The sequence below is a fragment of the Schistocerca gregaria genome, chromosome 2, assembly GCF_023897955.1.
Source record: "Schistocerca gregaria isolate iqSchGreg1 chromosome 2, iqSchGreg1.2, whole genome shotgun sequence".
Taxonomy (NCBI): Eukaryota; Metazoa; Arthropoda; class Insecta; order Orthoptera; family Acrididae; genus Schistocerca; species Schistocerca gregaria.
This window is the reverse complement of record NC_064921.1, coordinates 760,565,783-760,579,166: the sequence shown is the minus strand read 5'-3', so window position 1 is coordinate 760,579,166 and position 13,384 is coordinate 760,565,783. Positions and strand designations below refer to the sequence as shown.

At 37.4% G+C, this 13,384-nt stretch overlaps 1 protein-coding gene across 2 annotated transcripts in view; it reads left to right on the top strand.

The window, feature by feature from the left end:
- The window catches only part of LOC126334970 (tuberin), a 315,576-nt gene that overhangs the window by 223,609 nt on the left and 78,583 nt on the right, over positions 1–13,384 (top strand). The window contains exons 23-24 of one of the 2 annotated variants that reach the window (XM_049997757.1): positions 4,580–4,754; positions 4,915–5,119. In XM_049997757.1, coding sequence (XP_049853714.1) covers positions 4,580–4,754; positions 4,915–5,119 — 380 coding nt within the window. The remainder of the gene's footprint in view (positions 1–4,579; positions 4,755–4,914; positions 5,120–13,384) is intronic. The other variant, XM_049997758.1, reaches the window with a different exon arrangement.

Genomic DNA, 13,384 nt, shown 5'->3' with positions numbered 1-13,384 from the left:
TGCAAATAAGGACAGTTCTGATCATGTGCATGATCTCTGTTACAAGAGTATTATATCATGAGATCATTGGTATTGTTAGGTTTGTTGACTAAACTACTACCCAGCAAAGAAAGAAAGCAGCCATATTCACAGCAATCTGTGAAGTTTTCAACAGAGTGGATGATAGGTTTCCACTACTGTATAAACCAGGAGTGCTTCTCACCAATGATGAGATGCTCAGTTTGCATAGAGGACACTGACCTTTCAGAGTATTTATAAAGGAGAAATCGGGCAAGTGTGGTATCCTTATATGCATGATGTCAAGTGCAATAGATAGATACATCATGTATGTTGAACCTTGTGCAAGTGTAAGTACAGATTTTACTCAAAGAAAAACGAGATTCAGCAGCTGCCACTAAACGTCTGGCAGTGCCTGTGAGGAATACTGCTTGAAATATTATTACAGATCAATACGACACTTTGATGGATTTGTTGGAAGAGTCAGACCAAATCTACAAAGTTACTGCAGTAAGAAATCTTCAGTCAGACAGGAAGCATACTCCAGACACAACAAAGAACACATAAAATTGAGAGCTATATTCATCAGTGTTCTTGTTCACAGACCCAACAACAGGTAGGCCCCTAGTTACTTTAATATCCTACCTAGGAAGAACAAAACCAAAAAACACTTGCTGATGAAACCATCAGTGCACCGACAAAGGCACTGAATGAGGAGAGTAGAATGAAACCCACATTAATCCATGTTATAGTTTTATTAAAGGTGGAATTGATACTATTTATCAAATGGCTTGTATGTACACCTGCAGGGAGGGAACAGAAAGATGGTTCTGTCAACATTTTCTCTCTCATCAATACCTGTGCTGTCAATGCAAACACAATATTCATCCAGCGACATCCAGGATCAAATGACAAGAAACACAACAAACAGAAACTTTTTTTTTTTCGTTCTGCAAGCTGGGTCGAAACTTGTGAAACCATAGGCAGCACAAAGAAGTACCAATGTAAGAAAGTTACCTAACCAAATTGTTGAGTCAGTGGAAAGTATTCTACAAAATAAAATCAAAGAAGCTACAGCAGATACAGATCAACCTCCTGCAGGAAGAGGTCAGTGTTATCAGAATGAGATTTTCACTCTGCAGCGGAGTGTGCGCTGATATGAAACTTCCTGGCAGATTAAAACTGTGTGCCCGACCGAGACTCGAACTCGGGACCTTTGCCTTTCGCGGGCAAGTGCTCTACCAACTGAGCTACCGAAGCACGACTCACGTCCGGTACTCACAGCTTTACTTCTGCCAGTATCCGTCTCCTACCTTCCAAACTTTACAGAAGCTCTTCTGCGAACCTTGCAGAACTAGCACTCCTGAAAGAAAGGATATTGCGGAGACATGGCTTAGCCACAGCCTGGGAGATGTTTCCAGAATGAGATTTTCACTCTGCAGCGGAGTGTGCGCTGATATGAAACTTCCTGGCAGATTAAAACTGTGTGCCCGACTGTCCGGCACACAGTTTTAATCTGCCAGGAAGTTTCATATCAGCACACACTCCGCTGCAGAGTGAAAATCTCATTCTGGAAACATCATAATCATGTATGTAATGCACATTCAGAAAGAATTGTTAAGTATCTTTCCTACCTTAAGTTGATTAGTTCTTGTAAGATATCAACACATTTGTATTTTGTATTGTAATATGCTAATTTTAATTGACTCAGCATAATAATTATAACTATTAACAACATGTATAAGATACTACCTTAGTTAAAATACATACACCTTTTAGAAAGTTATAATTTTGTTATCTGTAGAACACTTTAATCCCACTGGATTCACCGAACCTCCTCTTTGCCATCCATGATTTTTAAAAAAATAAATATGGCATCCTAGGGTTAATTTAATAGTAGTTAGTACAAGAAGAGGTGTTGAGTTTGGCTTATCTGGAAAAAACTATAGAAGCGGCAAGGCAGGATGGCTGTATCAAATAAACAATCATGTATACTCTTGACATGAACAGATTTACATTTCCCAATATGTTTTACTTACTTTAAGTTATAACAATACCAGAGAAGGAAAGTTGCTACTCACTATATAGCAGAGATGCTGAGTCGCGATAGACACAATAAAAAGATTCACATGATCATAGCTTTTGGCCATTAAGGCCTTTGTCAGCAGTACACACACACACACACACACACACACACACACACACACACACACAAATGCAACTTGCACACGTCTGCAGTCTCAGAGAGCTGAAACTATACTTGCTGAAACACACTTACTTTAAGGTATAACTCACAACAAATCAAGCCTAAAGTTGAAAGAAGAATGAAGTACGGAGCATACCCCACCGACTGGCAATGCTAGAAAAAGGACCCCATTACTTTGGTATCAGACTACTAAGAAGTCTGCCCAAAGCCCTGAAAGATAGTGTACTTCACAATGACTTTCCTAAGAAACTTAGACTGTCTCATTGAAAAAGAGTTTTACAGTGTTGCAGAATACTTATGCCATTAAATTTGTATATATTGTTACTCATTATCAGTAATGTAAAAATGTAAGCTAAAGGTGTAGAAAAATAAGTGATAAGAAATGTTAACACTTTGACATGTCCTATATTACACGTACATTTACTGTATACAATGTAATCTTACAGGATCAAATAAAATTCAATTCAATTCAAGTAATCATTTCTATGATTTACATCCCCTTGAAAGACTATATGGACTTTCAAGTATTCCTGCAGGGCACAGAGGATTTGCCAGGAAAAAGATTACAATTTAATTTTTAAACTTTTAGACTTTCGCCAACAGCTTTACATTGTCATGGGAGCATATTGAAATACCTGCAACACCAACATCTACACATTATACTCATTGTACTGTGTACTCAGCAAGCAAGTGTACAGTGCATGGCAGAGCGTTCCATGTCCTACTACATTTTCATATTGATCTAGGGGACAAATGATTGTCTATATGCCTTTTCATAGTCTCTGACCTCTCTTTACTTATTCTCATGATCCCCATGCAAGATATACAATATAGCTGGTGAATGGACAGTCATCTAAATTTACCCAACAGGATTTTATGAGAACTATATCATCCTTCTTGTTACGCTGTTCACAGATGATGAGTGCTAACTGGAAAATTCTTTTGTTGAAATAAATACTGTTGAGGTTTTGAATTGTAGAGAGCCTTGCAAATGATCAGTGCAAAAATTGGCAGCTGACTCTAAGCATAACTCACAAGGGAACCTCCCCATTGCACCCCCCTCAGATGTAGTTATAAGTTGGCACAGTGGATAGGCCTTGAAAAACTGAACACAGATCAATCAAGAAAACAGGAAGAAGTTGTGTGGAACAATGAAAAAAATAAGCAAAATATACAAACTGAGTAGTCCATGCGCATCATAAGCAACATCAAGGAGAGTGTGAGCTCAGGAGCGCCGTGGTCCCGTGGTTAGCATGAGCAGCTGCGGACCGAGAGGCTCTTGGTTCAAGTCTTCCCTCGCGTGAAAAGTGTAAGTTTTTGTTTTCAGGCAATTATTATCTGTCCGTCCGTCCGCACTTGGAAAAATTTGAAAACGTTAAAAACATATGTTTTGATAGAGCACAGGGAAAATTGTGTGACTGTGAAACTGTTGCATTCATTTGTTGCAGTTTATGTGACAAACTCTTATGTTTTCATCACTTTTTTGGGAGTGATTATCACATCCACAAGAAAACCTAAATCGGGCAAAGTAGAAGAATCTTTTTACCCATTCGCCAAGTGTACAAGTTAGGTGGGTCGACAACATATTCCTGTCATGTGACGCACCAGTGTCGTATGGAATATATCAGATGTGGTTTCCTGTGGAGGATTCGGTTGACCTATGACCTTGCAATCAAATGTTTGCGGTTTCCATTGGAGAGGCACGTCCTTTCGTCTACTAATCGCACGGTTTTGTGGTGTGGTCGCAAAACATGGGACCATGGCACTCCTGAGCTCGTGCTATCCTTGATGTTGCCTATGTTGCGCATGGACTACTCAGTTTGTATATTTTGGTTAATTTTTTCATAGTTCCACACAACTATTTCCTGTTTTCTCGATTGATCTGTGTTCAGTTTTTCAAGGCCTATCTGCTGTGACAACTTATAACTAAATCAGAGGGGGGTGCGATGGGGAGGTTCCCTTGTCAGTATAATGAAATACATATAATTATAGTAGATGTCCGATATAGTTTGACTATCCAGTTGCTGATTTGTGTAAATGCTGCCATGGGGAAAGCAGATGCCAGACTTGCATTTATTGTAGAAATATTAGGGACCAGTAGTTCATGAAAAAAAAGAGGTTGCATACAAAAGCCTTGCTTGACAAATTCTTGAGCATCATTTGTTGGCCTATGACCTATACCATATTGGATTAATGGAAGAAATACGGAAGATTCAAAGAAGAGTGGCACGATTCCTCATGGTTTTCTTTAGTCATTGTGATAAGTCATGGAAGCGCTCAGTTAATGCTATCTTGTTTCCTCTCCTTAAGTGTTACTAGAAGTTTTTCTTTTGACTTTGTATTTTCAATTTTGTAACTAAAATTACTGTCTTCTAGAAGCAAGTAAGGCAAGAAATCCTGTTCGCCGCTCAAATTCGAGCCCAGAAATGAGTGCTAACTGGAAGATTCCATTTCTAAAAGAAAATAGACAGGAGCATGACAATGCTCAGGACATGGAAATGAAATCTGAAAACCCAAAAAATGTGAAACAGACTTTCAACAAAGATGCTAGGTGAGTTTGCATATCTGCTTATGAGGAAAATGTGAGTGGTAGCAGTTTGGTTGTGATTTTGTCTTTTTATCTGTTAAATGAACTTAAATTATTGTTTCTAGAAAGAAACATTGGTCAAATAAATAACAAAATTACTTCTGAGGTACATCTATTTTTTCAGTCAGTCAGCGAAATCACACGGTTTTGATAGCCGTGTAAGCTGTGAAGCAATTCCTGAAGAAATGTTTGGACAAGGAAGCACTCCACCATTAGCGGACGGACTACACCCACTTCTTCTGCCATCTCGTTCCTATCCCGGGACAGTGCATGCTGACACTCAACATGAATCTGCATCTAAAACAGTCCCACCATCACCTACATCTCTGGTAAGTTTCCCATACCACAGACACCATATAAAATTACAAAATGATATCTGGGAATTTTAATTCAAAGGCAGTACTAAAACTAAAGCATGATTCCTCAGTGGGAAACTTTGGATATGATATCAGAAATGCTGTGGATTAGGAAAATGTAAAATCCTATCATAGTTCAGATTCAACTGTTATACTGTATATTGATTAGTAATTGATTTAAGAGCTTGTTCATCGCCTGTAATTATTAGGCTGGACAAGGTACAGTGCCATTCCATGTAACCTTTGAGTTGAATCTTGAGTTCTTTACCAAATTATATTATTGTTGGAATATAACAACATTGTTGCCCCCTCTAGTTACTTCATCACCAACATTACTGTAATCCATAATTTGCTCACAGAATATTTACATAATGTATGAAACAATATTTTGTGTCCAGCTGCACAATGTCATAGAATTTCATGCATAAGAGTGCCATAAGTTTTTGAGGTAAAAGATCTACAATGAAGATCCAATGCAGGAATGTAGGACTTGTATCGTAGTTACTCTAACATTAATTTTAACAGAAAGGAATAAAAAATTTATTCAGGCCAGTAGTTATATGGAGAGGGCTTTGAACTAGACTCTTCTTTAATGCAAATCCATTGTTGTAACCTCTATATGATAGGGTTTATACTGACAACAAGAGAGAATTAGAATAAAATTAATAAATTTTCATTGTTACAAAATTTCAATGTTGAGATTGTACTTCTTGGAGACATGGGAAAGAAGTTGGTAGATTAGTTCATTGAGGAGGGGATGCAAGATTGATATTAGCAGTGATAAAATTATGGTAACAGAGTATATTTAAATTAAATCAGATTAGATTTAAGGACACTTAAAGTAATACAAGAATTTTACTGTTATTGTGCAACATAACTGACAGTAACCAAAATAAATAGGATATGAAATGCTTACTAGCAACAGCAGGAAAACCTTTCCTGGAAAAGAGAGATTTTTTTAAATATCACACATAAATTTAAATGTTAAGAAGTCTTTTCTGATAATTTCTCTGTGGTTGGTGACCACAGTCATAATATACATTTTGAATGAAATCATTTCCATTATTTGACTGTTAGTTATTATTATTCATTTATTGCACTATTTTGATTTTGGCTGTAGAGTCATTTTCAAGTGCAAATGTGAAAAAAATATCAGTAAATATCAGACATGTCTTAACAACAAGTCACCATTGAAATATTACAAAAAAATATAGGCCACAGATCGTCCTATCTTCACGTAGGTGCATCTGCCCTTTGTACTTAGTGAATGCCGGGTACACCCCCCCTTATCCTTTCTGAGTAGGCCTCACAGTTCATTACTCTAATATACATTTCTATGTATACCATAATTAATTATCTTCTGGTAAAGATATAAATATATTTTAAATTTTGCATTAATTCTTTAATATATCATTCACTCCCTAGAGTCCTCCTCTACTTAACAACTTATATATTTTCAATAGATATTACGTCTATATATACTACTTATGTCCCACTATTCTTCAATTCATTAGGGTTTTTATTGCACTGATGTTGCTCGTGCCTTTTTATTATTGATCCGTTACTCATTACTATTTTATAGTTGTTTGTTATGTATGGGCACCTCTCCTTTTGTATATTCGATATAGAACTGTCATAACTCCCCATTTATGTGCGCATAATTTCCTATGTACACACCTTTTCCCCCTACAACACCTGGCAGTTCTCACATCGTGACAGACTTTGTCATATAATTTTATGTTTGTGTGGAAGTGTATATTTGTGTATATGTGAATGTGTATTCGTGTAGTCTGATTCTTCGGCCCTCTTATCTGAAGATAAAATGTAGGTTATTAGTAGCCATGGAAATAAGGAAGGACTTCAGCAATAGAAGTTTATGAATATGGAAGGAGGGAAAAGATAGAGAGGCCCTCAAGATGAGAAGTAAGAAAGGAAAACATAGATGTGTTTGCTTGAATCAAAGAAGAGAAGGAAGATAGTTCCAAAGACAGGAAACCTTTACCACCCCCTTCCCCAGGATGCCTACCTCTCCCTCCGCCACACACCGTCAGGTGGCTTGCGGAGTATGGATGTAGATATAGATGTAGATACTTGAGTGAGACGTCGGAGGAGGTTTGGTGTTAAATTGTCTCCTGCAGAATGGACTTCTACCACCTTCCCCTTTTGAGGTTCCCAAAGGAATTCCTAGCAACCATATGGAAAGGGCAAATAAAGAAGAATCAGGCACACTTGTTTGTGAGGGTTGTTTGAAAGGTGTGATGTGTGTTTTGTGTTAGTCATGATTTATCTGTTCTTGTAAATCAAGCTTTTAGCTACAATACCCACCCCTTTCAGAATTTATACGAACCTTCCCATCGGTATCAAATTTCATAAAAGGCATAAAATACTCTATACAAAATAGAAAATCTATACACTATGGTATCACAGTTGTTCAGCTAGTCACATCATATTATATTTTCAACTGATATAATACTCTATTCAGTTTATTTCAACTAGATAGCTCTTTTTTGTGATTCTCCTAAGATGTTCTCTATTTTATGGTCATATACAGTTTTTTTTCTTTTTTCTAAGCAATAAGATTATAGGTTAGTTTTAGATTTTAAAGGAATTTGGTGCAGGAAAACTACTTTGAAAGAAACACCAAAAACAACTCGGGATCCAATGGTCGTCACTCCGCCAATTAACTCAGAATGTTAACGTCCCTAGGGGATAGATGACTCCGCCCGGATCCCATTGATCTAATATTAACTTTTCTTGTGCACTGTCAGACCAGTAATTTTCTTTAAATTTCTTTTGAAAGTCTTCCCAAGTGGAAAAAAATTGTCAATATTTACTGCATGCCATTCTGAGACTTCTCTGAGAAGGTACGCCACAGTAAATTCGATCTTCTTAGAATCTTCCCAATTTTTTGGTAATGCTTGGTTAATTGTTTTTAAGAAATCGGTCAGATGTACATCTCTGTCTGGCTTAAATTTATGGAATTGTCTAGATATCTCTGGTGAGCTCCCCATTATAAATCATTCACCACTTCACGAGTTAATACCATATTAGGTGAAGTTACCCTTTTTTCTACTTTGTCTTGAATAAGCTTAAATTCTCTCCACAGGTCTTCTAAACCCTTCCTGGTATCATTAAGTTCAGAAGAATGAATAGGCGATACATTCCCAGATGTTATTCTCTTGGTAACTTTTCGATCTATAATTTCCCCAAATTGTTCCTCCAAACAAATTGCATTTGTAATATCAGAGTTAGCTATTTTCTCTTTGAAATTCCTTTCTGTGTTGTCTGACCATGTACTGACACCTGTAATTTGTGACTGAATAATGGGCATTAACTCATTTTGCTTAGCTACACTCTCTTGCAAAGCATACAATGCATGTCTAACATCATTCTACTTAATATTGTACTCCTTTTCAAAAGATTCTAACTTTTCAATAAGTTCAAATTCTACATTATTACACTTGTTATCAATGTTAAGTTCCAACCGTTTTGACAAATCCTGAAAGGTATCATTCTGTTTCTGACTAAGGTTGGTAAAGTCAAAGAGTTTGTCAACTCATTTTTTAGACCTACTTTTAAATTCTCTACTTTAGTACTTTTAGCGTCAAACTCGGTCTTCAAAGTACCCACGTCTTCACGTAGATTACTAAATTCTTCTCTCTGACAGACGACCTTGGCACTTAAAAAACCTAAATATGTCGTCTGAATATTTAGCATTTACCTCTGAGCATTTAAAGCTTCACTCTGGGCATTTAATTGTGAATCTAATGAGTTTAATTTAAGACTTTGGGCATTTCATTGATAATTTACCAATCCTAGAGTCTCACTCTGAGCTTTGATTAATTTTATTAACTCAGCCCAGTCAGGCACTTCTTTGCTAACTTTCAAGGCCATAGCTGGTTCTTGAGTATCCCCAACTTGTTGTATATTCTCCATACTTGTATATGCTTTAGTCCTAGCAAGCATTTAAAACTAACTTTAAATATGATAATGACACAATAAAAGTTCAATCGACAGTACCTTTTATCACTTCATACAAAAGTAATGAAGTTTTGTTTCACACTCACCCGGCGCAGAATTCTCGTAGTGTAGGTGAGCAGATGTGGAGGAAAGTCACCACCAGTGAACAGCAGCTGGTGCCGGTGGCGTCGGATGTAGGTTGGTTTCCGCATCTGCATCCCCACGATGTGTATGAGAGCTGTATACTCCCCACACTGGATCTTCTTGGTCGAAGTGTTCTATGTGTACTACTTCTTAGACAAATACATTGAAATCTTCTTTACTATTTCTGTCGTTGAGTTTTTCATTTCTTCACAGTCTTTCCCTTCAAATTTTGCTCCATTGGATACTTAAACATATTCCAATGTCTTGGAGTAATTTCCTTGTCTTATTATGTTTGGTTGCTATGACAAGACACAGCAGTTTCTTTCATTGTATTTGACTTAAAATTCCTGTTTTCTCAGTCCTTTCACACGGGTGGACATGTTCTAACATTCTGTGACATCTTAGTGTGAAAATAGACATACAAACTTTCGTTTTCGTCAGCTAACAATGCGTTTGACTTTCATGCACAACATAGTTCACACTTTCAACATACATATGCAACTTTCTGTAAGTACTTTGCACCGTCAAACATTAGACACAAAATGAGTTACAGTTAATAGAAAGTTGTCTGAGTCTATAAGAGTGGTTTTTCAACTGTTCTTGTTCAGCATAACAATAGTCAATTACACAGTAAGCACAGAGCGGCGTAAAAACTCCATGGTTCTTCCTTACACATGCACTAAAACCTCTATGGATTGCCCGACAGATACTTGTCAGTGCTGTTCAACCACTGCGTCTACTTTCTTCTCGCGACTGAATTTAAACCTGCACACACAAACATGCGAGGCACAGTGGGTAGGATTCTACCATCCCACTCTCATATTTAGAATATTGTGAGTTCGAGATGGTAGAAGGCTGAGTGGTTCTAGAATTCACACAGAAATTCTCAAATCACTGCATTGTGTGTATATGAACTGTTTGCATAATGTTGAGGTACTCTCATGGCCAGAAAGACCCCTTAATATGTCCCTAGTAGGACGTGTGTGGGACTAGCTCAAATGTCAACTCCATCTCTGTGCTGTATCCAGAATATCAAGGACTATTTCCAACAGTTGTCAGTCATCTTGCCTCCAGAACAGATACAATGATTTAATGCCACCCTTCGTAACCAAATTGGTGCTTGCATCCGGGAGCATGTGCAACATTACTATAAGCGGGTTCATACTCTTTGTATATTTGACTCTACTTTGTAATCACTGCAATAACATCACACAGATTCTCAACCCTTGAAGTTTCATTTTGTTCCCTCCTACTCCTCCTCCTACTCCTCCTCCTCTAACTCTACTAGGTGCTTCACCTCTTCTTTTTGTCAGGCATGTTATTGTGTCCTGCTGACAAATATGCTTCCATGTTTTGCAGACATTCAGTTTTGCTCCTACAGGATGTTGTTGTTGTGATCTTCAGTCCTGAGACTGGTTTGATGCAGCTCTCCATGCTACTCTATCCTGTGCAAGCTTCTTCATCTCCCAGTACCTACTGCAGCCTACATCCTTCTGAATCTGCTTAGTGTATTCATATCTCTATGATTTTTACCCTCCACACTACCCTCCAATACTAAATTGGTGATCCCTCGATGTCTCAGAACGTGTCCTGCCAACTGATCCCTTATTCTAGTCAAGTTGTGCCACAAGCTCCTCTTCTCCCCAATTCTATTCAGTACCTACTCATTAGTTATGTGATCTACCCATCTAATCTTCAGCATTCTTCTGTAGCACCACATTTCAAAAGCTTCTATTCTCTTCCTGTCCAAACTATTTATCATCCATGTTTCACTTCCATACATGGCTACACTCCATACAAATACTTTCAGAAACGACTTCCTGACACTTAAATCTATACTCGATGTTAACAAATTTCTCTTCTTCAGAAACGCTTTCCTTGCCATTGCCAGTCTACATTTTATATCCTCTCTACTTCAACCATCATCAGTTATCCCTAAATAGCAAAACTCCTTTACTACTTTAAGACTCTCATTTCATAATCTAATTCCCTCAGCATCACCCGACTTAATTCGACTACATTCCATTATCCTCGTTTTGCTTTTCTTGATGTTCATCTTATATCCTCCTTTCAAGACACTGTCCATTCCATTCAACTGCTCTTCCAAGTCCTTTACTGTCTCTGACAGAATTACAATGTCGTCGGCGAAGCTCAATGTTTTTATTTCTTCTCCCTGGATTTTAATACCTACTCCGAACTTTTCTTTTGTTTCCTTTATTTCTTGCTCAATATACAGATTGAATAACATCGGGGATAGGCTACAACTCTGTCTCACTCCCTTCCCAACCACTGCTTCCCTTTATGCCCCTCGACTCTTATAACTGCCATCTGGTTTCTGTACAAATTGTAAATAGCCTTTCGCTCCCTGTATTTTACCCCTGCCACCTTCAGAATTTGAAAGAGAGTATTCTAATCAACATTGTCAAAAGCTACAAATGCTAGAAACGTAGGTCTCTTTAATTTTCCTGTAGGCAGTATCTATCTTACCCTTAGTGAGATAAGTCTCTACATCCTTACATTTGTCCTCTAGCCATCCCTGCTTAACCATTTTGCACTTCCTGTCGATCTCATTTTTGAGACGATTGTATTACTTTTTGCCTGCTTCATTTACTGCATTTTTATATTTTCTCCTTTCATCAATTAAATTCAATATTTGTTCTGTTACCCAAGAGTTTCTACTAGCCCTCGTCTTTTTACCTACTTGATCCTCTGCTGCCTTCACTATTTCATCCCTCAAAGCTACCCATTCTTCTTCTTCTGTATTTCTTTCCCCCATTCCTGTCAATTGTTCCCTTATGTTATTCCTGAAACTCTTTACAATCTCTGGTTCTTTCAGTTTATCCCACCTCCTTAAATTCCCACTTTTTCGCATTTCTTCAGTTTTAAACTACAGTTCATAACCAATGGATTGTGGTCCGAGTCCACATCTGCCCCTGGAAATGTCTTACAATTTAAAACCTGGTTCCTAAACCTCTGTCTTACCATCATATAATCTATCTGATACCTTTCAGTATCTCCAGGCTTCTTCCATGTATACAACCTTCTTTCATGATTCTTAAACCAAGTGTTAGCTATGAGTAAGTTATGCTCTGTGCAGGCAGCTTCCTCTTTTATTTCGTAGCCCCAATCCATATTTACCTACTATGTTTCCCTCTCTCCCTTTTCCTACTCTTGCATTCCAGTCACCCAGAACTATTAAATTTTCATCTCCCTTCACTACGTGAATAATTTCTTTTATCTCATCATACATTTTATCAATTTCTTCATCATCTGCAGAGCTAGTTGTCATATAAACTTGCGCTTCAGGATAATTCACTGATTTAGTATAGCAAAATTAAGCATAGTGCTTAATGTGATGAAGTGAGGATAAATGTAATTTGTATGCTTAATAATCATTCACCATCTGGAAAGTTTTTCAATGATCTAATGTATTTTTACATTCATAGTCCAGCAGACTTTCTCTTTGCTGGTGTGTCTGGTTCAGAGTAGTGGAAATTTTGTTTTTAAATTAACTTTTACTTGTCAATTAGGGCCAAGGGAGACATTCCCCACAATTCCGAGTGACATTTGTATTTTGGCCAGGGAAAAATATCCGTATTACACTTTGTGTAAGTGAAACATTGGGAATCCTGCCCAATTTATAAGTAAAATATTACCATTCTTTATTAGGTGTGCCTTTTATAACTTAATCCGGTCAATGGCTGGAGACTACAAAATGTAGCGGGACTTTGAATTTCGCTGCGCTACACTTGTTCCCTCAGATATAATTTATACTGTCGCAGCGGTATGAGCACTCGATGGCAGAAAAAATACTAAAATTGTAACTCTTTTTTTGTTTTCTATCTGTCTATTCTCTCTCAAGAGCATAAGCTTACTGCAGACGTAAAAAACTTATTAGCTAGTTTTGATCTGATTATGACGAAAAAACTCATTAATGTGTAGACATATTGTGAAAGTTGTTATGAAATTCGGAGGATGGTAGTAGCATTGTAAAATAAATTGCATTCAGTGTCAAGATGATTTTGATTTGTATAAATTAGTGATTCCTGGACAATTGCAGTATTTTGGAGCAGACTTTTCATGTAGATATGAAGTAGGAGATTTTTGAAGACCTGGACACCGCACGCAAGAAGA